The 27,511-nt window shown below is 42.0% G+C and overlaps 1 protein-coding gene across 3 annotated transcripts in view; it reads left to right on the plus strand.

The window, feature by feature from the left end:
• The window catches only part of cpt1ab (carnitine palmitoyltransferase 1Ab (liver)), a 60,966-nt gene that overhangs the window by 11,823 nt on the left and 21,632 nt on the right, over positions 1-27,511 (plus strand). For 2 of the 3 annotated variants that reach the window (XM_039017065.1, XM_039017066.1), the window contains exons 2-9: positions 3,449-3,613; positions 7,807-7,949; positions 10,603-10,774; positions 13,092-13,193; positions 14,075-14,212; positions 14,500-14,577; positions 21,752-21,859; positions 25,308-25,395. In XM_039017065.1, coding sequence (XP_038872993.1) covers positions 3,473-3,613; positions 7,807-7,949; positions 10,603-10,774; positions 13,092-13,193; positions 14,075-14,212; positions 14,500-14,577; positions 21,752-21,859; positions 25,308-25,395 — 970 coding nt within the window. In that variant the 5' untranslated portion in view covers positions 3,449-3,472. Of the gene's footprint in view, positions 1-3,448; positions 3,614-7,806; positions 7,950-10,602; positions 10,775-13,091; positions 13,194-14,074; positions 14,213-14,499; positions 14,578-21,751; positions 21,860-25,307; positions 25,396-26,082; positions 26,168-27,511 lie in introns of all 3 variants that reach the window. The other variant, XM_039017067.1, reaches the window with a different exon arrangement.

Genomic DNA, 27,511 nt, shown 5'->3' on the forward strand with positions numbered 1-27,511 from the left:
AGTCTTCGTGGTTCCAAACCTCTTCCATTTAAGAATGATGGAGGCCACTGTGTTATTTTTTATTTAACTAGGCAAGTCAGTTCAGAACAATTCTTATTTACCGCCCTATGGGACTCCCAATCACGGCCAGTTGTGATACAGCCTGGATTCAAACCAGGGTATCTGTAGTGCAGTGCCTTAGACCGTTGCGCCACTTGGGACCTTCAATGCTGCAGAAATGTTTTGGTACCCTTCCCCAGCTCTGTGCCTCGACACAATCCTGTCTCGGAGCTCTATGGACAATTCCTTCAACCTCATGGCTTGGTGTTTGCTCTGACATGCACTGTCAAATGTGGGACCTTATATAGACAGGTGTGTGCTTTTCTGTATCATGTCCCATCAATTGAATTTATTACAAGTGGACTCAATTCAAGTTGTAGAAACATCTCAAGGATGATCAATGGAAACAGGATGCACCTGAGCTATATTTCAAGTCTCATAGCAAAGGGTCTGAATACTTATGTAAATAAGGTATTTCTTTTTTCTATTTCTAATAAATGTGCAAAATTTTCGAAACCTGATCGCGTTGTCATTATGGGGTATTGTGTGTAGATTGCTGAGGAATTTGAATGTATTTATTCCATTTTTAGAATAAGGCTGTAATGTAACAAAATGTGGAATAAGTCAAGGGGTCTGATTACTTTCCAAAGGCACTGTAGTCCTCTAGACTGAGATTCCACCTCTTGTTGGGGATTAAAAAGAGTGAGGCTGTGTCTCAAATGTCACCCTATTCCCTAGTGTGCACTTCTTTGACCATGGCCTACAGGGGTCTGATCAAAAGTAGTACATCAGGGTTCCCCAACTGACTGAGACTGAGATTCCACCCATGGGCAAATCAACTCCGAGTGATTTACGTTTTGGAAATGTGTTCCAAAGTGTTCCCACGCATCATAGAGAGTTCTCTCTGTAATTAGTGATGCATTAGTGATGCAGTGATGCATTTGTTGTTGTTTTGGCTCTGTACTCCAGCACTTTGGATTTGCAAGGATACAATGACTGCGAGGTTGAAGTGCAGACTTTCAGCTTTAATTTTAGCGTATTTTTTATCCATATCGGGTGGACCGTTTAGACATTACAGCACTTTTTGTACATAGTCCCCCCATTTTAGGGGACCAAAGGTTCCATATCCCTAGCGCACAATGATTACATAAAGCTTGTGACTCTATTGAAATGAATGGTAAATCATGTATTGTGTCATTTTGGAGTCACTTTTATTGTAAATAAGAATAGGACATCTTGCTAAACACTTCTATAGTGTGGATGCTACCATGATTATGGACAGTCCTGAATTAATCGCGAATAATGATGAATGAGAAGGTTAGACGCAGAAATATCATACCCCCAAGACATTCTAAGCTTTCATCGTTGCAATAATAGGGGAGGTTAGCATTTGTTTGAGGGGGACTATGTACACAAAGTGCTCTAACGTCTTAACGCTTCACTCGGTATACCCTCAAATTTTAAAGCTGACAGTCTGCACTTTGACGTCATAGTTTCATTGCGCATCCAAAGTGCTGGAGAACAGAGCCAAAAGCAACAAAAAACGACTTACTGTCCCAGTAATTACGGAGGGCACTGTATATGTGATGGTATACAAATGTACGCAAGGTTTGAAATGATTGTTTTCGACATATTATGTCAGTTTGAGCTTCTTGTGGTCAATTTGCAGTCTACAAATCATTTGTAATTATGTTTCAGCCTCCTGACCATCCGCTCAAGAAAAATTGGCCCGCAGCTGAATCTAGCCGATCTCTGTACTACGTTATATAGGAAATATGGTGCTATATGAGCCCTGGTCAAAAGTAGTGCACTTTATAGGGAATACGGTGCCATTTTTGACGAAGACTCTGGAGTCTTGCCATACTTGGCACAGAGTGAGCTCCTTACATTATGTCCTACTCCATTTAATTATAGTTTAATCAAGGGACAAACAAACAGGGCTCTGGAATAGTAGGCTAGTCACCACTTAATGGAAACAGCCCGTCAATGTTTAATCCAATAAGCATAGCCTACCTCTATTCGGTGGGAGGCTTATTACCCTGGAATAGGTCCTATTTGTTTACATATTGGAATTTGGCTGACTGTTGAAGAATGTCCCCATTTAATTTCTAGGAAATAGGGAAAGAAGCAAAGTGTGAATGTTTCTGCAGTGCTGATGCACTTAGAATGGTCTGGCACTGGGTCCTATAGCCTACTAAGTTGTATAGTCCAGACTCGTCAAGCTCGGTGTTTTCCTGAGAGAAGAGCTGAGTCGTGTTCATTTAGGCTCCAAGCGGAAGAAAACTGGGACTATCTGTACTTGTCCAATACAAAACACTCCTTTTCGTTTTCCATTGCAAAACTTTGAAATAGTTTTCTGTTGCATGCCATAATGAACAGGACCCTGTAGATTTGTATTTTCTGTTATTTCCCACCCCTGGTTGCAGAGCGCTGTAGGACCGATTATCATTAGCTGGAGATGGCATACGCGTTTATGAAATGCATATGGGTTATGAATGTGTTATGAAGTTTTTGTCTAGGTACCTTTTACTTTTAAATAACATTTTACAGTATTTTTTAAATCAATTTGAAATTAAACTGCACTTGTCTTTACGCTAAGTACAGAGATGTCCTGACCTCAGTAACAAAGGTCCCCCTTGTAAAACCCACTGGCTCCAGGTCATCTACAAGTCTCTGCTAGGTAAAGCCCCGCCTTATCTCAGCTCACTGGTCACCATAGCAGCACCCACCCGTAGCACGCGCTCCAGCAGGTATATCTCACTGGCCACCCCCAAAGCCAATTCTTCCTTTGGCCGCCTCTCCTTCCAGTTCTCTGCTGCCAATGACTGGAACGAACTGCAAAAATCTCTGAAGCTGGAGACTCTTACCTCCCTCACTAGCTTTAATCACCAGCTGTCAGAGCAGCTCACAGATCACGGCACCTGTACATAGCTCATTTGTAAATAGCCCATCCAATCTACCTCATCCCCATACTGTATTTATTTATCTTGCTCCTTTGCACCCCAGTATCTCTACTTGCACATTCATCTTCTGCACACCCTACCATTCCAGTGTTTAATTGCTATATTGTAATTACTTCGCCACCATGGCCTATTTATTGCCTTACCTCTCTTATCCTACCTCATTTGCACATGCTGTTTATAGATTTTTCTGTATTATTGATTGTATGTTTGTTTATTCCATGTGTAACTCTGTGTTGTTGTATGTGTCGAACTGCTTTGCTTTATCTTGGCCAGGTCGCAGTTGCAAATGAGAACTTGTTCTCAACTAGCCTACCTGGTTAAATAAAGGTTAAATAAAAAATAAATAAAAGAGGTCTTCTAACCTCAATGGTACTTCCAGATTAAATAAAGGGGAAAAATAACGAATCCTATCGATGTGTCATGTCCCCTCCTCCCTCTCTCCTCAGTGACCCTGTACAGCAGCAGCCACCATGGCAGAAGCTCACCAGGCTGTGGCCTTTCAGTTCACTGTCGGGCCTGATGGCATTGACATGCAGCTGTGCCACGAGGCCCTGCGCCAGATATACCTCTCAGGCAAGCACTCCTGGAAGAAGAGGTTCATACGCTTCAAGGTGAGAGTGCGCAATTAACTAATTTGTCAATTCGGGCGAATCAGGGCTCAAGACTAACTTTTTCCCCCAGGTGGGGAATGCCACTAACATTTTCTCAAAAATGTTGTCACGGCGTCACGTGATAAGAGAACATTTGTAATAATCGTATGAAGTCATTACAGTGCTACTGAGTTTGTGTGATTCAATAAAAAAAAAAAAAAAATTGTTTCATCAAATATGTCCATGCAGGAATGCATGACACAATATATTTTGATGTGCAACCTAAACCAGTGATTGTCATGAATTTTGGGTTGACAATTAGTATTTTGTTGGTATATTTTACTCTCAAAATAGGGCCCATAAATTTCTGAGATATTTTGTTCAGTAGAGATTGATATATTTTGTGTATTAATATCACATAGGCTAATTCACCATCTGAGGAAGTGGAAACTTAAAATGCATTACCATGATCGCTAAATACAATATTCTGCTGGTTAGCAATGTAATTGATTCATTTAACAGTAAATTTAAGGTCCTAAAAAAACTTGGCAGCACACTACCCAATGATGTCTATATAGGCCTATGCAACCACCACAAATTGCAGATGCTACCACTTCGGTAAAAAATGGTGCTATAACACTCAATATTGAGAGATGAGAAGAAAATGTAATCTATGGTACCTTTGGTAATTGATACTCGAGTAACTTTAAAAAAACAAAAACATATATAGTATAAAAATGTGATATCTGTGTCCATATTGACCATGAGTTTCTAGTGGATAGACCATATGGTTTAAGAGAAAATACACTAATTACTGAAAAAAGCATCTAATTAACAATGGCATTATTTGAAATTAACTCTGCAACTCTTCCAACTATTGACTTTTTTCACAACTGCCACTAGTTTGGCACTAAAACAAAGAAATAGTAAAATAAATTAAAGTGTGTAAAAAATAAATAATATAAAGGATATTTCATGCAGAAACCCTCATTAAGTATTAAACGCCAATGGTATTCTCTAAGTCGATGGTTTATAATTAGAATAATATTTTACAGCTTTGTCATTAGATTTTTTATTTCAAAATCATTTCGGATTATTTTATATATTTTACATGTGATAAGGCCACACAGAGGGCACGCAATAATTACAGACACCTCTGATAATCTGAAGTACCCAAAAGGGCCACTAGACGTCTTCTGATAAATTACATAAAATACTTGAAAGTTACCAAAATTCTGGTAGTTTACTGGTAAAATTCAGAAGTTTCCAGTAATATACCCTCCCTTTGCAACCCTATGCTTACCTGTTCCCGGGGAAAAAAACAATTTTTGGGGGGGAAACAGGTAAGCCTAAGGACTTTTTACAGAATAAGTCCGCATTCTAGGAGGCCACATTGCATTCAATATTGGGGAAAGGGGATACCTAGTCAGTTGCACAACTGAATGTATTCAACCAAAATGTATCTTCCGCATTTAACCCAGCCCCTCTGAATCTGAGAGGTCGGGAGGGCTGCCTTAATCTACGTCCACGTCATCAGTGCCAATGGAGAAGTTGTTGGGGGTTAACTGCCTTGTTCAAGGGCAGAACAGCAGATTTTTCAACCTTGCTGGCTCGGGAATTCGAACCAGCGTCCTTTCAGTTGCTGGCCCAACGCTCGTAATCGCTAGGCTAACTGCGAGAGGAAGTGAGAGTGACTCGCTTGCCAGTGAAACAGGCAAAGAGACAGGGCAGACACTTCCATTGCAAGAATCAGGATATTGCACTTCACTGTTTGCTCAAATCACGGTTTTACCCGCTCAAAAAATGTAAAGTTTTGAGTCAAGTGATTAGCTAGAATTTGCAGCCTTCACTGATGCCACCAATTAGAAATGTAACTCGTACATCCTTGTCAAAGGGATGCAAAATGCGACTAAATGGTCACACCCTGGAGCCCTGGGCCTAATTAATCAATCACTCACCCACTCACTGATTGATGATTGATTGTGAGGGTCACTGACTATAATGGGAGAAATTCAGCCTCATGACAAATGGAAAGGAATAAGTGGCAGGCCTAGTATGAAAAAAGCATTAAGAGGCTGTAAATTGACTGTTTGCTGCCCCTTCGTTTGATTTTTATTAGTTTGAGATACAACAAAAGTTTACAGTTGAAATCGGAAGTTGACATACACTTACGTTGGAATCATTAATACTCATTTTTCAACCACTCCACAAATTTCTTGTTAACAAACTATAGTTTTGGCAAGTTGGTTAGGACATCAACTTTGTGCATGACACATTTTTCCAACAATTGTTTACAGACAGATTATTTAACTTATAATTCATTGTATCACAATTCCAGTAGGTCAGAAGTTTACATACACTAAGTTGACTGTGCCTTTGAACAGCTTGGACAATTCCATAAAATGATGTCATGGCTTTAGAAGTTTCTGATTGGGTAATTGACATAATTTGAGTCAATTGGAGGTGTACCTGTGGATGTATTTTAAGTCCCACCTTCAAACTCAGTGCCTCTTTGCTTGACATCATGGGAAAATCAAAAGAAATCAGCCAAGACCTCCACAAGTCTGGTTCATCCTTGGGAGCAATTTCCAAACGCCTGTAGGTACCACATTCATCTGTACAAACAATAGTACGCAAGTACAAACACCATGGGACCACGCAGCCGTCATACCGCTCAGGAAGGAGACGCGTTCTGTCTTCTAGAGATGAATGTACTTTGGTGTGAAAAGTGCAAATCAATCCCAGAACAACAGCAAAGGACCTTGTGAAGATGCTGGAGGAAACAGGTACAAACGTATCTATATCCACAGTAAAACGAGTCCTATATCGACATAACCTGAAAGGCAGCTCAGCAGGGAAGAAGCCACTGCTCCAAAACCGCCATTAAAAAGCCACACTACAGTTTGCAACTGCACATGGGGACAAAGATCGTACTTTTTGGGGAAATGTCCTCTGGTCTGATGAAACAAAAATAGAACTGTTTGGCCATAATGACCATCGTTATGTTTGGAGGAAAAAGGGGGAGGCTTGCAAGCCGAAAAACACCATCCCAACAGTGAAGCACGGTGGCGGCATCATGTTGTGGGGGTGCTTTGCTGCAGGAGGGACTGGTGTACTTCACAAAATAGATGGCATCATGAGGTAGGAAAATTATGTGGATATATTGAAGCAACATCTCAAGACATCAGTCAGGAAGTTAAAGCTTGGTCGCAAATGGGTCTTCCAAATGGACAATGACCCCAAGCATACTTCCAAGGTTGTGGCAAAATGGCTTAAGGACAACAAAGTCAAGGTATTGGAGTGGCCATCACAAAGCCTTGACCTCAATCCTATAGAAAATTTGTGGGCAGAACTGAAAAAGCGTGTGCGAGCAAGGAGGCCTACAAACCTGACTCAGTTACACCAGCTCTGTCAGGAGGAATGGGCCAAAATTCACCCAACTTATTGTGGGAAGCTTGTGGAAGGCTACCTGAAATGTTTGACCCAAGTTAAACAATTAAAGGCAATGCTACCAAATCCTAATTAAGTATATGTAAACTTCTGACCCACTGAGAATGTGATGAAAGAAATCAAATCTAAAATAAATCATTCTCTCCACTATTATTCTGACATTTCACATTCTTAAAATAAAGTGGTGATCCTTACTGACCCAAGACAGGGAATTTTTACTGTGATTAAATGTCAGGAATTGTGAAAAACTGAGTTTAAATGTATTTGGTTAAGGTGTATGTAAACTTCCGACTTCAACTGTACGTGGCCCGTTTTTACTTGATCCGAGATCTGTTTGCCAAACCTCATGCCAACAACAACCATAGTTGACTACATATAGCACAAACAGATCTGGGACCAGGCTTCTTTTAATCAGGATATGCTTATACAGTAGTTCCCTTCGGCCCCAATGTAAATGTGATCTTATGCCAATTAAATGCTCTTTGTTCTCTTTGTTCTCTTTGTTCTACCAACTGGCCCCGTGTGGCTCAGTTGGTAGAGCATGGCGCTTGCAACGCCAGGGTTGTGGGTTCGATTCCCACGGGGGGCCAGTACAAAAAAAAAAAAAAAAAAAAAAAAAAAAAAAAAAATGTATGAATGTATGTACTTGTAAGTCGCTCTGGATAAGAGCGTCTGCTAAATGACTTAAATGTAAATGTAAATGTAAATGTTCTCCCCAACTCTACTGCCCTTTTTAATCCTGCATATATTCCTTCCCTCCATAGAACGGGGTCATGACAGGCGTGTACCCAGGCAGCCCGTCTGGGTTTTTGGTGGTGGTGGTGAGTTACATGTCGGGCACTAAATATGCCCAACTAGACCCCTCCCTGGGACTCATCACCAAACTGGGCACCCACATACCCATCAGGTAATTGTAGTGGTAGGGCACTACCATCTAATAATAACCCTGTCCATCATCCAGCTCACTGTGTCTGTTTTCAAGGACAGATGTCTCTGCATACTGCATAACACTTTCTCAACCACCCCAGCTGTCAAAACTGGGTGAAATTATGTTACAACCAGAAACTAGTTCAAATTACGTTATTATGATGTAATTTCAACCATTTTTGCCCGTTGGGACTATGAACTCTATGAACCACCTATGTGTTATTATGCATTATGTATGCATTAATACATGTGTTTATTCATTTTTATGCACTATTTTTATGCACTGTTCAAGAAACATTAGTTATAACTGCAACCAGGTGAACAGAGTTCCTTACTAATTAGGGATTTCACTTCACCAATCATGTACAAGGGAGGAGCGAAAATACACGCGGACACTCAGCCTTCCGTGGATTGAGTTTGACACGTGACCGTAACTGTGTTACAAGCAGTAGAGTTAAACCAGAGAGGGAGGTCACTCAGGCCTCCCTCCGCCGGCTCTTCATGCCATTACCTAAACTGCCATGGATTAACAGGCCCATTAATTCTGGATTGGTTCTCTGGAAAGCTTTGGAATGGGTTGGAAGTCTTTTCCGACCAACCCTGGTTCTGAAGAGCTATTTAGAGTGGCGGTTTTTACATTTTAATCCAGCATTATGCCTCTGATGGCTCAGTTGGTTGAAACATGGTGCTTAAGAACACTAGATGTGTGTGTTTGAGTCCCACATGGTCCACATACTGAATATATTCTAACGCACACACACACACTTTAACAAATGAATGAATCGTAAGGAAACATGTGTGCTAGTCAGTGCTGAGCTAGCCAAAAAAGCTCTCTAGGAGTAGTGTTGGGGACCACTGCGTCAGAGAGATATTCACCTGTCTCACCATTTTCACAACCAAGAGTGCATGTACTCACCCGGTTCCCGTCTTTGTGACATCACCCTCGTGTCAGAGTTGAGTCCAGTGGTCCAAAAATATTGTAAAACCCCCGATATGGTTCACCTATAGATCTGACATCCATAGTCACACACTGAACATTTATTCCTTCATTCCCTGATATTTGTGTTTGCATAACGTTGTGCTCGTGTTGTCACAGTACAGTGTCACAATACTCGATTTTCCATGACAAAAAAAAGAAAACAAGAAGCAGATTTAACTCTATGGTCCTTTTGAAAACCCGTTTTATACCAAATAATTTGCGCTATAGCTTAGAAAGTAAACAAATGGATTTGGGTGACAGCATAAGACTGTTAGTTTTCAACATTAGGACTGTTTTACTTCAATCCGCTTCATTTTTTGTTTCCTTACCGTGATATAAGTATCGGGATACTCATCTGTCATCTATTTTGACAACATTACATTGTGTATTGTTTTTTTTCAACACTTGCATGTATGTGTCTTGCTGTTCTTGTTCTGATCGATACTATAATAAATTATTTATAAGATGCTTAGCCTCCTTAAAGATCGGCCTACAGGGCAGTATTGAGATAAGGTGTGCATCGCGCAAGCTTTTGTTGAGACAAAATTCCATTTACAAATTGTCTTGTTATAATGCATATAAAAACAATTCACGCTGTACATGGGACCATGGTGCGCCCATTGTGATAGATTCCTTGGAAATATTATGTTTTCTAGTTTAGCGGTGATTGGTATTTTGATTGATTGCAGTGAATTTCATTTTATTGTGTATAACCCACCGCCTATTGTAAAACTTTAAAGGATTTAGCAGGTAATCTAGATATTCTGTGTGCCAAAATCTCCTTCCAACTCCTTATCAACAACAGTTACCCCATAAAGTTACAGTTACCCCTTATCAACAGTTACCCCATAAAACACCTAGCTGTTATAGGGAAGCAAGAACTCAAGCCTAATTTATTCCACTGCAGATAAAATCTTCATCTTCATCAATCATATTATTGAAATTAGGTTTTCACTCTGGCCAGATTTGAAACATGTTAATTTTTAGGCGGTTTCATAGCCTAAATATTGCCTGATGTTGTCATGTCTGCAGGTGCATGTTTATTTTGACCATCAATTATAATATTCACTTAGCGATGCCCTCCAACCAATGGATGTTAAGGGTTCCACGTCCAGGTTCCATGACCCCTCCTCTTTAATCCCTGTGTCCTTGTCACCTGCAGAGGACAATTTATCACATGCATTAGTGCTTTGATATTTGACCTTCTGTCTCTCTCTATTTGTCTCTTTCTCTATTTCTCTCCATTTCTCTCTCTCTATTTCTCTCTCTCTATTTCTCTTTCTCTCTCTAGTGGGTATATAGGGTTGTGTTCATTAGAATTCACGTAACAAAAATGAATATTTCTTATTGGACAACTCTTATTGGAGTGCCTCCCTGTTTCACTATGTTTCTGACCATTTCCTTCAGTTTCATGCCAACTGAACACCAGTATCCATGTCAGGCAGCTTCTGACCCTGTCTCAATTCAATATAATTCAATTCAAAGGCTTTATTTGTATGGAAAATGTTACCACATATATTGCAAAAGAAAGCTTATAGAAAATGTAATCATTGTTGACGGAAATATACATAATAAGAAACATATAATACTCAATGAACAATAGTGATTAACAGGACAACACTGTAATGATGTCTCTCTCTCTCTACCTGTGCAGTCCGTACATGTCGGAGGACAGCCAGCGGGTGGTGGGTGGGGTGCTGGTGAGCACAGGCCTGTGGGTCACCATCATCTTCATCATGAGGAATGCCCTCAAGTGCCTGCTGTCGTGGCACGGCTGGATGTACAACCGCCACGGATCTGTCTCCTGGGGCACGAGACTCTGGATAGTGAGTTACAGTTACTATGTCATCAATGCACACATGGGCCCTCTGGAACTGTTGTTTGTCTGAAATGTTCAGAACTATGCTAGGCACATAATTGTTACTTGTTGAGGCGTTTCATCACAAAAAAAGTCTAGTTACGTTTGAGTCACGTGTAGGTACCTTAGATACCTAATAAATACCTTCACTATGTTCCATTTTAATCCATCTAGGCCTAAGCTTTGACTCTCTGTGCAGTAAACCTTTGTTACAACTTTGACATTCCTTCCAAGTCTTAGTTGTTTTCATTCTCGAGAACTAGGAAGGTTTGCTGTTAGAATAGATCTCATCAAGAACCCAACTACCCCCTTTTTTCGATCTTGTCTCATCGCTGCAACTCCCCAATTGGCTCGGGAGAGGCGAAGATCGAGTCACGTGTCCGCCATACCGTGCTTCTTAACGCCAGCCCGCTTAACCCGGAAGCCAGCTGTACCAATGTGTCAGAGGAAACACTGTTCAACTCACGACCGAGGTCAGCTTGCAGGCGGCCAACCTGCCACAAGGAGTCGCTAGAGCGCGATGAGCCAAGTAAAGGCCCCCCGGCCAAATCCTCCCCTAACCTGGACGATGCTGGGCCAATTGTGAGCCGCCCAATGGGGCTCCCGGCTACAGCCGTTTGTGACACAGCCTGGGATCAAACCCGGGACTGTAGTGACGCCTCAAGTACGGCGATGAAGTGCAGTAGACCGCTGCGCCACTCGGGAGGCCGCTTTGCCACTTTTTGACCTCATACTAATTATCTCTAGCACCATAAGTTTCTACATACAACACTTTTTGGCACACCTACTCATTCAAGTGTTTTTCTTTATTTGTTACTATTTTCTACATTATGGAATAATAGTGAAGACATCAACACAATGAAATAACACATATGGAATCATGTAGTAACCAAAAAAGTGTTAAACAAATCAACATTGATTTTAGATTTTAGATTCTTCAAAGTAGCCACCCTTTGCCTTGATGACAGCTTTGCACACTCTTGGCATTCTCTCAACCAGCTTCATGAGTCATCTGGAATGCATTTCAATGAACAGGTGTTAAAAGTTCATTTGTGGAATTTCTTTCTTTCTTAATGCATTTGTGCCACTACTAAAGGACAACAGTAAGAAGAAGACACTTGCTTGGGCCAAGAAACACGAGCAATGGACATTAGAATGGTGGAAATCAGTCCTTTGGTCTGATGAGTCCAAATTTGAGATTTTTGGTTCCAACCGCTGTGTCTTTGTGAGATGCAGAGTAGGTGAACAGATGATCTCCGCATGTGTAGTACCCAGCGTGAAGCATGGAGGAGGAGGAGGTGTGATGGTGTGGGGGTGCTTTGCTGGTGACATTGTCTGTGATTTATTTTGAATTCAAGGCACACTTAACCAGCATGGCTACCACAGCATTCTGCAGCCATCCCATCTGGTTTGCGCTTAGTAGGACTATCATTTGTTTTTTCCAACAGGACAATGACCCAAAACACACCTCCAGGCTGTGTAAGGGCTATTTGACCAAGGAGAGATATGGAGTGCTGCATCAGATAACCTGGCCTCCACAATCACCCGACCTCAACCCAATTGAGATGGTTTGGGATGAGTTGGTCCGCAGAGTGAAAGAAAAGCAGCCAAAAAGACTGTTGGAAAATCATTCCAGGTGAAGCTGGTTGAGAGAATGCCAAGAGTGTGCAAAGCTGTCATCAAGGCAAAGGGTGGCTACTTTCAAGAATCTAAAATCTAAAATATATTTTGGGTAACTACATGATTCTATATGTTATTTCATAGTTTTGATGTCTTCACTATTATTCTACAATGTAGAAAATAGTAAAAATAAAGAAAAACCCTTGAATGAGTAGGTGTGTAGAAACCTTTTGACATGTACTGTATGAATATGAGCTTAAAAAGTGGTGAAGTGCCCCTTTAATTGCTAGCGTGTCTTCACACACTTCTGAGTATGAATCATGTGCTGTCCAAACACACCGCTGCGTATTAGTCATGCCTTTTAACCTTTGTTTCCTTCTCCTGTAGCTAAATGTGTTCTAACGTGCATTGGTGTTAGTCTCAACAGTCTAAATAGCCTTTGAATTCATTACTATATAGCCTTTAATCATTATTTATTGATAAAAAATTGCTGTAAAGATCACAAATGATGCCTTTAAAACCACTATTTTCTTGTAGATTCTTCTCATGAACTTTGCCTTACATATGGTATCCATGTTGTGAGGTTAATCAGAAAGGCTAATTTTACTCTTTTACCCCTCCACTCCTTTCACCCCTCCCCTCTTCTGCTCCGCTGTCCTTCTCAGTTATTTGTCAAGTTGTTCTCTGGCAGGAAGCCAATGCTGTACAGCTTCCAGAGTTCGCTGCCACGGCTGCCCGTCCCCCCGGTCAAGGACACCTGCAGGAGGGTGGGCTCATCCTCCGACGACTTCATATCCTCTGATATCATATCCTGCGATGTCATATCAGTTGCTTAGATTTACTGGCCTCTCTGAGGACACCACCGCATCACATTCAGAGGAGTTGCTGTTCCTCTGAAGCTAAATTGATAGTCAGATATTTTTTTTGGGGGGGGGAAATTGTTCATCACAGATTCACATAAGTGTAAGGAATTTCCATCAAGTTATCTGTAACCATAGGCGGACAACTCAGAGGACTCAATAAGACTGCTCTCTTTGCACCACAGTCGGTATGTCAATAAAGCGCCACTCTTCTTTGAAAGGATAGTTCACTCAAAAATGATATTTTAGTATTTTCTTCATTAGTCCACTGTTAATACAATTCCTTTTCTTTTTTTTACATGTCAGCAGTCAAGTTTTCAAGAGAGACCGCTTTCAGTGTAGAGCAAAAACTGGGTTGATGTGTTTTGCATATGATGAAAATTTGATTTTCGGGATTGTATGAACAGTGGACTAATGAACAGAATACAAAAATATTCGTATGGCTTTACAAGCAAAAGCAATGATTATGGCCCGTTTTGGGAATGATACTTGACACTAGGGCTAGGTTACACAAAAAAAGGCGATTGTGGAAAGAGGAGAGGAAAAGAGGCTTTGCATCCAGCCATCGTTCCCTTCTCATCCTGGTTGAATGTACTCAGTTGTACAACTGATTATCCTCTTTCCCTTCACGTCCCTTTCCTGAGACCGTGTTGCCACAGGGAGTAACTGTTCAACTGGCAACCATACCACCCTCACAAAAGAACAGAAAACATGAAATAATGATGTGGTTGAATTTAAACATTGCACCCTGACCTTATCTCCTTCCTTTGTCTGTGTGTGTCCTCCAGTACTTGGAGTCAGCTCGTCCATTGATGGATGACGAGCAGTATGTGAGGATGGAGGGGCTGGCAGGGGAATTTGAGAAGAACCTGGGCCCAAGACTACAGTGGTACCTCAAGCTCAAGTCCTGGTGGGCCTCCAACTATGTGAGTCTCTCTCTGTACCTCCTCGCTTGATATATGGGTTATACACATTCTAATGCTGTTTAATGTAGGGTAATGACTCACTGAATAATCTATATATATATATAATATTATTTATCCTAGTGCAGACTGTATTCATCATGACACAGGGCTTTATTTCTTTCTATATCTTTCCCCCTTTTTTTCATATTTCATATTTCATCTATCTCTTTGTCTCTCTCTCTTTCGCTCTCTCACTCTTTCTCCGTGTGTCTTTGTCTCTCTCTCTTCATTCTCTCTCTCTTTCTCAGGTCAGTGATTGGTGGGAGGAGTACATCTACCTCCGAGGTCGTGGGCCCATCATGGTCAACAGTAACTACTACGCCATGGTAAGACATCTCTCACCTAGCAGTGGGCTGTGTGAGATTCCCTTCTAAAAGGGTTTTTAATGGTGAATTTAGAGAATGTGTGTATTGACCATATTGAACCTGTCTCAATGTGAGTATGCTGTGACTCAGTATCGCAGTGCTGTAGTTGTGAGTATAGACAGACGGAATGTAGTAGACACGACAGAGCTGTAGTTATTTGTATGGAGCCATGTCCACTGTTCTATATCTGTTGGGCAGGAGGTTTCACATGCTCATCACAAGGCAGTCTCTGGATGAATAATTTGTGCCTCTTGAGTTCCCGTCTCCAAACTGTTGCCCTAAACTAACCTATTTTCCGGGCCGTGCCTATGTTCGTTCTTAGATCTGTTGTAAAACATTTTTTAAAAATATTTTTAATATATTATTTAGCAATTTTTTTGGTTTTTGGTTATTCACTTGGTATTCTCCACAAACATAAGTTATGTCGTTGAGCTTGGTGACATTTCCAATTAGTTTCCTGTTTTGATGACCGTGTCTGAGGAAGAGATTAACTGATGGACTGCGGCTAGGTTAGGGTGTATAGACGTCAGTCTCTTATTTGATTAGCATGTCTCAACTCTATTCACGTGGGCAACCATAAACAAGATTATGTCCTGTAAGTCTGCCATAAACTTTGACCCAATAGCTGATCTACCACGTCTGCTTAAAGGGATTCCTCACCTAAATTACAATGTTTTATGTTATGGTTCCTTTCACTGAATGTGATTTCATGGGCTAGGAGAGATTGGGATCCATACTCCCCAGGGTTTGTAAACATAGCGCCACAGCCACTATTCACTAACGTTAGTGTCGATGACCTAAAAACTAACAGTTCAGTAAGCATGACAATTAAGAAACAGGGAGGGACTACCTGGACTTGTTCAGTAAAAAATGCACATTTTCTTTTTCCTTTATTTAACCAGAGAACTCACATTGAGATTTACATCTCTTTTTGTGAGCCCTGGCCAAGAAAGTAGAGCTTATATACTGTATATATATATATAGGGTTTGGCCGGTAGGGATATCCTTGTCTCATCGCGCTCCAGCGACTCCTGTGGCGGGCCGGGCGCAGTATATATATATATATATATTTTTTTTTTTAAATTTATATATACAGTATATATATATATATAAAACGCAAAATGTAAAGTGTTGGTCCCATGTTTCATGAGTTGAAATAAAAGATCCCAGAAATGTTCCATACGCACAAAAAGCTTATTTCTCTCAAATTTTGGACACAAAATTGTTTACATCCCTGTTAGTGAGCATTTCTTCTTTGCCAAGATAATCCATCCACCTGACAGGTGTGGCATATCAAGAAGCTGATTAAACATTACAAAGGTGCACCTTGTGCTGGGGACAATAAAACGAAATGCCACTCTAAAATGTAGTAGAGATGGCGCTTTATGGTAGAGAAATTAACATTAAATTCTCATGCCAATTGCACACTACATAATTCCATATGTGTTATTTCATCGTTTTGATGTCTTCACTATTATTCTACAATGTAGAAAATAGTCAAAATAAAGAATAACCCTTGAATGAGTAGGTGTGTCCAAACTTTTGACTGGTACTGAATATTTATTTATTTTTTACCCCCTTTTCTCCCCAATTTTCGTGGTATCCAATCACTAGTAATTACTATCTTGTCTCATGGCTACAACTCCCGTACGGGCTCGGGAGAGACGAAGGTCGAAAGCCATGCGTCCTCCGAAGCACAACCCAACCAAGCCGCACTGCTTCTTAACACAGCGTGCCTCCAACCCGGAAGCCAGCCGCACCAATGTGTCGGAGGAAACACCGTGCACCTGGCCCCCTCGGTTAGCGCGCACTGCGCCCGGCCCGCCACAGGAGTCGCTGGAGCGCGATGAGACAAGGATATCCTTACCGGCCAAACCCTCCCTAACCCGGACGACGCTAGGCCAATTGTGCGTCGCCCCACGGAGCTCCCGGTCGCGGCCGGCTGCGACAGAGCCTGGGCGCGAACCCAGAGACTCTGGTGGCGCAGCTAGCGCTGCGATGCAGTGCCCTAGACCACTGCGCCACCCAGGAGGCCCCTGAATATATTTTTGGGGGTGAAATATTCCCTTAATGCTGCTAAGCACTTTATGATGAGGGACTACTTCAACATGGGTACCATAGTGGGGCTCATTCATATATCCTTGGGAATACATCGCCACTTCAGTCGACATGGTTATGGCACTGGGGTTATTTTTAGTTTGCGACAACATTAATATCTCATAAAAGACAACCTCTTTAGTGTATATAGTATGTGCCCACTGGGTTACCAGGGTCATGTTCATTTGGGACCAAACTGATGAAAATCAAAACCCAGTAAAACAGGGATGTACTACCTGGACTTGTTCAATAAGAAATTAAATGACCCTCTCCTCCGAGGGACTGAAAACAGCTTCTATCTCAAGGCCATCAGACTGTTAATTAGTCACCACTAGCCAGCCTCCACCCAGTACCCTGCCCTGAACTTTAGTCACTGTCACTAGCCGGCTACCACCTGGTTACTCAGCCATACCTCAGAGGCTGCTACCTATGTACATAGACATGTAACACTGGTCACTTTTTAATAATGGAACATTGGTCACTTTAATAACGTTTACATACTGTTTTACCCACTTCATATGTACTGTGTATACTGTAGTCTAGTCAAGGACTATCCTATTTAACTGTTGCTGTACATATATTATTCTATCCTACTTATTCTGCAGATCTACTACATATTCTATACATATACTGTCCATAATGTCTATACATCCCATCATATAGATAGATAGATATGTATATATGCATTCAGAAACTATTCAGAACCCTTCACTTTTTCAATATTTTGTTACTTTACAGCCTTATTCTAAAATGAATTACATTGTGTTTTTCCCCTCATCAATCTACACACAATACACCATAAACAGAAATAGCTTATTTACGTAACTTTTCAGACCTTTTGCTATGAGACTTGACATTGAGCTCAGGTGCATCCTGTTTCCATTAATCATCCTTGATGTTTATACAACTTGATTGTAGTCCACCTGTGGTAAATTCAATTGATTGTAAATTATTTGGGAAGGCAAACATCTATCTATATAAGGTCCCACAGTTGACAGTGCATGTCAGAGCAAAAACCAAGCCATGAGGTCAAAGGAATTGTCCGTAGATCTCTGAGACAGGATTGTGTCGAGGCACCGATCTGGGGAAGGGTAACAAAACATTTCTGCAGCATTGAAGGTCCCAGAGAACACAGTGGCCTCCATAATTCTTAAATGGAAGCAGTTTGGAACCACCAAGACTCTTCCTAGAGCTGGCCGCTTGGCCGAACTGAGCAATTGGGCAAGAAGGGCATTGGTCAGGGAGGTGACCAAGAACCCAATGGTCACTCTGACAGAGCTCCAGAGTTCCTCTGTGGGGATGGTAGGGTGGCACTGACAGCCAACTTGGAGTTTGCCAAAAGGAACCTAAAGGACTCTCAGATCATAAGAAACAAGGTTATCTGGTCTGATGAAACCAAGATTGAGCACTTTGGCCTGAATGTCAAGCGTCATGTCGAGAGGAAACCAGGCACCGCTCATCACCTGGCCAATACCATCACTATGGTGAAGCACAGTGGTGGCAGCATCATATTGTGGGGATGTTTTTCAGTGGCAGGGACTGTGAGACTAGTCAGGATCGAGGGAAAGATGAACAGAGCAAAGTACCGAGAGATCCTTGATGAAAACCTGCTCCAGAGCGCACAGGACCTCAGGCTGGGGCGAAGGTTCACCTTCCAACAGGACAATGACCCTAAGCACACAGCCAAGGCAACACAGGAGTGGCTTTGGGACAAGACTCTGAATGTCCTTGAGTAGCCCAGCCAGAGCCCGGACTTGAACTCGATCGAATATCTCTGGAGAGACCTGAAAATAGCTGTGCAGAGACGGTCCCCATCCAACCTGACAGAGCTTGAGAGGATCTGCAGAGAGGAATGGGAGAAACTCCCCAAATACAGGTGTGCCAAGCCTGTAGCGTCATACCCAAGAAGACTCAAGGCTGTAACCGCTGCCAAAAGTCCTTCAACAAAGTACTGAGTAAACGGTCTGAATACTTACAGTACCAGTCAATTTTGGACACACCTACTCATTCAAGGGTTTTTCTTTATTTTTACTATTTTTTACGTTGTAGCTCAATGTGGTGTGGATCTTTTGGTTACTACATGATTCTATGTGTTATTTCATAGTTTTGATGTCTTCACTATTATTCTACAATATTTCCTCAAGAGTTCACCAAACTGGCTATTTAAAAACTTCCAAGATGGCGTAGCATTCAGACGTCTTTGTCTTGTCTCGTCCCATGTATATATATTTTTATATATTTTTCTTCGCATTCTTTTTAGTATTTTTCCTAAACCTCAACTTCAAAATACTCTCCTGCAACCCGCCCCACCCAATGTGGTGTGGATCTGTTTTTTTATTTTCACCTGGACCATCGCAGCTAGCTAACCGCAACCGGGGTTGACTACTCCTGGCTAACATTTCCGTCCCGGAGCAAGCACAAACTAGCCTGGAGCTAGCCCATGCTAGACCCATCTCCCGGCTAAGGCTCCTGGGCTACTCCTGAAGCCCACTCCTCGGCTACAATATCCGGACCCCTTCTACTGCCGGTACGGGGCACGGAACCCTGCCGATCCTTCACGACTGGAATACCGACATAATCTGCCTGAGGATTCCAACAGGCCCCTCAGGCGCGACGTCCCCTGAAGGCCCTTTCTGCTAACCACAGCCTGCTAGCTTTCTAGAGCATATTGGACTGTTAGCTGATCCATCGGCCAGTTTCTTGGACCACTATACCCATTTTGCGAATTGGACTTTGACTAGAATCGTCTTCCTATTTCGCAAACAAAGCATCCTTCACTCATGCTGCCAAACATACCCTCGTAAAACTGACCATCCTACCGATCCTCGACTTAGGCAATGTCATTTACAAAATAGCCTCCAACAGTCTACTCAACAAATTGGATGCAGTCTATCTCAGTGCCATCCGTTTTGTCACCAAAGCCCCATATACTACCCACCACTGCGACCTGTACGCTCTCGTTGGCTGGCCCTCGCTTCATACTCATCTCCAAACCCACTGGCTCCAGGTCATCTACAAGTCTCTGCTAGGTAAAGCCCCGCCTTATCTCAGCTCACTGGTCACCATAGCAGCACCCACCCGTAGCACGCACTCCAGCAGCATGCGCTCCAGCAGGTATATCTCACTGGTCACCCCCAAAGCCAATTTTTCCTTTGGCCGCCTCTCCTTCCAGTTCTCTGCTGCCAATGACTGGAACGAACTGCAAAAATCTCTGAAGCTGGAGACTCTTACGTCCCTCACTATCTTTAAGCACCAGCTGTCAGAGCAGCTCACAGATCACTGCACCTGTACATATCTCATCTGTAAATAGCCCATCCAATCTACCTCATCCCCGTACTGTATTTATTTATTCATCTTGCTCCTTTGCACCCCAGTATCTCTACTTGCACATTCATCTTCTGCACATCCTACCATTCCAGTGTTTAATTGCTATATTGTAATTACTTCGCCACCATGGCCTATTTATTGCCTTACCTCTCTTATCCTACCTCATTTGCACATGCTGTATATAAATCTTTCTACTGTATTATTGATTGTATGTTTGTTTATTCCATGTGTAACTCTGTGTTGTTGTATGTGTCGAACACCTTGGCCAGGTCGCAGTTGCAAATGAGAACTTGTTCTCAACTAACCTACCTGGTTAAATAAAGGTGAAATAAAATAAAATATTTAGGTGTCTATAATTCAACAGCCAAGTTAGGCAAGATGGAAGTTTAGGAAGTAGAGCCTTGTATACAAAAAGGGAGTAATGTAGATATCTACGGGTCTTTATCAAAGTCCAGCCAACATTTTGATACAGGATGCAGTGATGAGTATCAAATTGTCACCTGTAACAATACAAAGGGCACTATGGTCAATGGCATCCAAGGTTTAAGAGTAGTAGCAGCTGCACTTTGAAAAATAATTTCACCATAATCAAGAACAGGTTAAAAAGGTTGACTGAATAATCTGCTTCCTACTGCTTAGAAAAAGGCACAATCTGTTTCTGTAGAAAAAGACAACTTTAAGTCTTAGTTTGTTAACCAGAGAGAGCCAAAGATCGAGACAGGAGAGAGGCAGGACACAGTCGTCACAGTGGGTAGGCCTGTTGTAGGGTTTAATGGTGCTGCGCTCAGACATGTTTGAAATCGGGGTCACATTCTTATCCATTAGTACAGCGCTGGTCTAAATTAAGCAAGAGGACTGACGTTTTGTAACTGGCTGTAACGCCCGGGGTGTAGTGGGGGAAGAAGTCAGGCGCAGGAAGCAGAGAGTTCAGGGTTGCGTACTTTTTATTCCACCACAACACTGAACAGACGCTGACCAAAACAAATGCCCCAAACACGGGGGACTTAAACAGTCCAGCAAAACCCAAACACACGGACAACCGTGACATACAGCCGTGTACAACATGTACATCGAAAATAATCCCGCACACCCAGCAGGCGGGCCGGCTGGTTAATAAAGCCTAACCAATCAACCTAAACTGCACACAGGTGAAACCAATAAACATTAAAGGGGGAAAAAAGGGATCAGTGGCAGCTAGTAGGCCGGTGACGATGACCGCCGAGCGCCACCCGAACAGGAAGGCGAGCCACCTTCGGGCAGGAGTCGTGACACACCTTCCTTGTGGCGAATGTGAAGCCAATGAGCAAAGTCGCATCGGCCCAATGTGGGCAGGTAATATTTTAGCCAGCATTGGGCCCACATCGTGCCAATGTGGGAATGTTTGCTGGATAGTTACTAGGAGTCTAGGCTTGGGCCTTGGGTTAAGGAGCTACGTCAAGTGTTTTCTGACAATTTAGAATGATTGCAACTGAGTTGATTATATTGTGTTAAATTTGATTATATTCCTTCCTCTCTCTCTCTGTCACACCCTCTTTTGTTCTTTCTCTCTCTCTTTCACAATTCTATTCAATTCAAAATGCTTTATGTTATTCGCGTGACAAAAAAAGACATAACATTGGCTTGCCCAAAAAATACATTTGTATTACCAAAGCAGCAATACACAATAATAAAATAATCTAAATCTCTCTCTCTCCTCTCTTCCTCTCTGCAGGACTTCCTCTATGCGTTCCCCTCTCATATCCAGGTGGCGAGGGCAGGCAATGTCATCCATGCTATCATGCTGTACAGAAGGAAACTGGACAGAGCCCAGCTCAAACCAGTGAGTTACCCTCTTTCTCTTCCTTCTTTTCATCCCCTTTTCTCTCTGTGTGTGTGTGTGTGTGTGTGTGTGTGTGTGCGTGTGTGTGATTAGTTCTAAGATTGAGGACTTTTTATATTTCCTCATTCTACTGATGCCAAGCATGTTTGTAATACATAATCCAGTTGATTATGTAGCCAAGCCAAAGCAATTGTTCCTGGTGTGAGGTAAATGGCTTTCTGTGCAGCGTGTGACACTGTGATTTATGCTCGTTCTACTGCACGAACAGCAGAGACCAGCACCCATTCCAACCTGAGATAAGTCGTTTAATGCAAGCCAACTGTATGATATGCTGAAAAATACTGTTTCACCTCTTGACTCTCTTTCTCCTCATCCCGCTACCTCTCTGTCCCTCCCTCTTTCGTTACCCCTGTGCATGATGCTTCAATGCACGTTCACTTTTCAACACCGTACACACATATACATATAATATACACAGTACCAGTCAAAAGTTTGAACACACCTACTCATTCCAGCTTTTTTCTTTATTTGTACTATTTTACTACTAGCACTTCATCACTCTCCTTGGTCAAATAGCCCTTACACAGCATTGAGGTGTGTTGGGTCATTGTCCTGTTGAAAAGCAAATGATGGTCCTACGAAGCGCAAACCAGATGGGATGGCGTATCGCTGCAGAATGCTGTGGTAGCCATGCTGGTTAAGTGTGCCTTGAATTATAAATACATCACAGACAGTGTCACCAGCAAGCACCATCACACCTCCTCCTCCATGCTTCACGGTGGGAATCACACATGCAGAGATGATCCGTTCACCTACTCTGCGTCTCATAAACACACGGCGGTTGTAACCAGAAATCTCAAATTTGGACTCATCAGACCAAAGGACAGTTTTCCACCGGTCTAATGTCCATTGCACGTGTTTCTTGGCACAAGCAAATCTCTTCTTCTTATTGGTGTCCTTTAGTAGTGGTTTCTTGGCAGCAATTCGACCATGAAGGACTGATTCAGGCAGTCTCCTCTGAACAGTTGATGTTCAGATGTGTCTGTTGCTTGAACTCTGAATCGTTTATTTGGGCTGCAAATAAATACATACCTTTTTCCTCTGCAGCAGAGGTAACTCTGGGTCTTCCTTTCCTGTGGCGGCCCTCATGAGAGCCAGTTTCATCATAGTGCTTGATGGTTTTTGTGACTGCACTTGAAGAAACTTTCAAAGTTCTTGACATTTACCCGATTGACTGACCTTCATGTCTTAAAAGCAATGATGGACTGTCGTTTCTATTTGGTTATTTGAGCTGTTCTTGCCATAATATGGGCTTGGTCTTTTACTAAATAGGGCTATCTTCTGTATACCACCCCTACCTTGTCACAACACAACTGATTGGCTCAAACGTATTAAGAAGGAAAGAAATTCCAGGTGACTACCTCAGGAAGCTGGTTGAGAGAATTCCAAGAGTGTGCAAAGCTGTCAAGGCAAAGGGTGGCTACTTTGAAGAATCTCAAATATAAAACATACATACATACTTTTTTGGTTACTACCTGATTCCATATGTGTTATTTCATAGTTTTGATGTCTTCACTATAATTCTACAATGTAGAAAATAGAAAAATAAAGAAAAACCCTGGAATGAGTAGGTGTGTCCAAATGTTGACTGGTACTGTATGTGTGTGTGTAGTATGTTTAAATGTGTCATTGTGCATTTATATATATATATAAATGTATGTACAGTTGAAGTCAGAAGTTTACATACACTTAGGTTGGAGTCATTAAAACTAGTTTTTCAACCACTCCACACATTTCTTGTTAACAAACTATAGTTTTGGCAAGTCGGTTAGGCCATCTACTTTGTGCATGACACAAGTAATTTTTCCAACAATTGTTTACAGACAGATTATTTCATTTATAATTCACTCTATCACAATTCCAGTGGGTCAGAAGTTTACATACACTAAGTTGACTGTGCCTTTGAACAGCTTGGAAAATTCCAGAAAATTATGTCATGGCTTTAGAAGCTTCTGATAGGCTAATTGACATAATTTGAGTCAATTGGAGGTGTACCTGTGGATGTATTTCAAGGCCTACCTTCATACTCAGGGCCTCTGCTTGACATCATGGGAAAATCCAAAGAAATCAGCCAAAACCTCAGAAAAAAAATTCTGGTTCATCCTTGGGAGCAATTTCCAAGCGCCTGAAGGTACCACGTTTATCTGTACAAACAATAGTACGCACGTATAAACCCAATGGGACCATGCAGCCGTCATACCGCTCAGGAAGGAGACACGTTCTGTCTCCTAGAGATGAACGTACTCTGGTGCGAAAAGTGGAAATAAATCTCAGAACAACAGCAAACAACCTTGTGAAGATGCTGGAGGAAACAGGTACAAAAGTATCTTTATCCACAATAAAACAAGTCCTATATTTCGACATAACCTAAAATGCAGCTCAGCAGGGAAGAAGCCACTGCTCCAAAACCGCCATAAAACAGCCAGACTACAGTTTGCAACTGCACATGGGGACAAAGATCATACTTTTTGGAGAAATGTCCTCTGGTTTGATGAAACAAAAATCAAACTGTTTGGCCATAATGACCATCATTATTGTTTTGAGGAAAAAGGCGAGGCTTGCAAGCCGAAGAACACCATCCCAGCCGTGAAGCACGGGGGTGGCAGCATCATGTTGTGGGGGTACTTTGCTGCAGGAGGGACTGGTGCACTTCACAAAATAGATGGCATCATGAGGTAGGAAAATTATGTGGATATATTGAAGCAACATCTCAAGCCATCAGTCAGGAAGTTAAAGCTTGGTCGCAAATGGGTCTTCCAAACGGACAATGACCCCAAGCATACTTCCAAAGTTGTGGCAAAATGGCTTAAGGACAACAAAGTCAAGGTATTGGAGTGGCCATCACAAGCCCTGACCTCAATCCTATAGAAAATTTGTGGGCAGAACTGAAAAAGTGTGAAAAAGTGTGAAAAACCAGCTCTGTCATGGGGAATGGGCCAAAATTCCCCCAACTTATTGTGGGAAGCTTGTGGAAGGCTACCCGAAACATTTGACCCAAGTTAAACAATTAAAGGCAATGCTACCAAATACTAATTGAGTGTATGTAAACGTCTGACCCACTGGGAATGTAATGAAAGAAATAAAAGATGAAATACATAATTCTCTCTACTATTATTCTCACATTTCACATTCTTAAAATAAAGTGGTGAGCCTTACTGACCTAAGACAGGGAATTTCTACTAGTATTAAATGTCAGGAATTGTGATAAACTGAGTTTAAATGTATTTTGCTAAGGTGTATGTAAACTTCCGGCTTCAACTTTATATATGTGTATACTGTATATCTATGTATATATATGAATGCACACACACAAACACACCGGGTAAATGTGTTGTTTCTGTTCTGCTGTTCTGTCCCTCCCTCCCGCTGTTGGACACTGCCGCATTAGATTTACTTGCTGGCGAACAAGGTTCCTCTGTGCTCTGCCCAGTGGGAGCGCATGTTTAACACCACCCGCATTCCCGGCCAGGAGACAGGTAAGAGGAGGGCACTGACTGCAGCTCTGTCCTCTGCCATCCGACTCCTGTTGATGGCAACAGGCACAGGTGCAGGACACAAAATCCCTAACCCCTGTTCTCAGTGTTTACCCAGCACATCCTCCCTGAGTAGAAGGAATACTTCTTATTGGCTCCTCTCAAAGATGACGAGGTCAATCAGTTATAGGCTCCTCTCAAAGATGATGATGACGTGTCACTCATTAATTGGCTCTTATATTTGAAACTGTTTGACCTGAAGTCACTGTAGCAGACAGAAGGCCCATACACATTAGAGCGATGTGATGTAATAGTGCTTAATTTCCATACTGGTGAACTAAATTCTAAATTCAAGCGTTTGAAACAAATTAAGCCTACCCGCATGAACACTCCAGATTTGAAGTGGTACTAGGGAATATGTTAGGGTTGACAACAAACTCCTTTGGGTTGTGCTGGTGAAACTGATAGTGGGGTCGCTGATTTCCAGACTCCCCGTTTACGCCTTCAAGCCTAGCAGCCCTCCAAAACCCTTCCTGCTGCCTCTTCTCGTCTGGCTCATCAGCCCAATCTTCATCCCTCCTTCTCATCCTCCTCCTCTCATAGGTCCCTCTGTTATCTGTGGGGTTTTCCGTTTAGTTTGGTAGTGCCATCTCTCTCTGTTTTGTTGACTCTCCCCGTCTTGCTTTTCAGCTCATGCTCCTAAACACTATTCCCATGTGCTCATCCCAATACGAGCGTATGTTCAACACCAGTCGTGTCCCAGGTGTAGACACAGGTAGAGTCTCAGTGTTGCTGCATCTCCCACTCCTAACACTACTCCTATTCTTACTTCTACTCCTCCCATTTTTGCACCTTTTTAATTTAGATTAATCGGATGTGTAATTCAAAATAATGCTGCATGCTACTTTTAATTTATATGGGGAAGTATTCTGTGCATGTGAATAGCCTCCTAGCAGTGTGTGAGTTATGGTGGTAAAATTGGCCCTGCACGTTGCACTCTGCCAGGATTGCGATTGGTAACTGTAGCCATCACTCATGAAAAGTTATCGTTGATAGATAGCATGATAGTAATCAGTCAGTACAGGGGCTGTATCCACAAAAGCGTCTCAGAAAAGGTCATAGGAATCCTGTTAAAACGTGTTTTCAGAAGAAGAAAAAACTCCAATCGCAGAGTAAGTTTTAGAATATTGTTAAAGGAGAAGGGTCCAGACACCTTTTTTTGTGATTTCACTTACCGCAAACGGCAAATCACTTCCTCATTGAGTCGTAAGGGGCCCCTGAAAAAACATAAACAAAGGCTCCAAAAACACCCACATTATACAAATTATACGGAAAAGCTCTCAGTATAGAGATGCAGATCTTTCGATTTGTTGTACACATGAAATTGTGTCATTCCGAACTTTACCCGCTACGTTATTCTCTTTTGTGTGACTCTATCCAGCTGACTCTAGACAAGTAACTGCCAAAATAAAGGAAACATCAACATAAAGTCTCGTAATAGCAGTGGCGTGTATTTTTTTTTAAATAATTTGTCTCTGGGGTTCATAAGGCTGAATGTATCTCAAGGGAGAAAAGCATCCGAGCAAACGAAACAGCCCCTCTGTCTCAGAATGTGTGGCCCATCTATCTGATGCTGTCTGGTCAAAAAGATTATGACATTGTTGCTGCACATAGCATTGAATGCAAGGGAAGCCAGTGAGCATCTCCCTTGATTTAAAAAAAATTGTCAATGGAAGCCAGTTTGGATTTCACACCAATCACATCAGAAGCCAAACATCATTGACAGGAAACTTGAAGGCACCAGTGGCACCTGGGGAAAATGTCTGGAGCCCTGTATTAGCCATTTTCGTGTTTCATGTCAATTGTAATTTTAGGTGAACTATCTCTTTAAGTCTTGGAGATGAACAAATAATCAAAGGCTAAGGTCACATTGGACAGCTTTAAGGAAATGAGCTTTGTCATGTGCGATAAACTGGGTTTTCCCCTAAATGTTCAGAGTCCAATAAGGAAAAAACACACACACTGACCTAGCCTCTGTTTGGATCGAAAACTAAAAAAAGAAAAATTTGCAACAGAAAATGAAAATGAGTCCAGGTAGTCGCTCCCTGTTTCAAATCCT

This window comes from Salvelinus namaycush, chromosome 21, assembly GCF_016432855.1.
Source record: "Salvelinus namaycush isolate Seneca chromosome 21, SaNama_1.0, whole genome shotgun sequence".
NCBI lineage: Eukaryota > Metazoa > Chordata > Actinopteri > Salmoniformes > Salmonidae > Salvelinus > Salvelinus namaycush.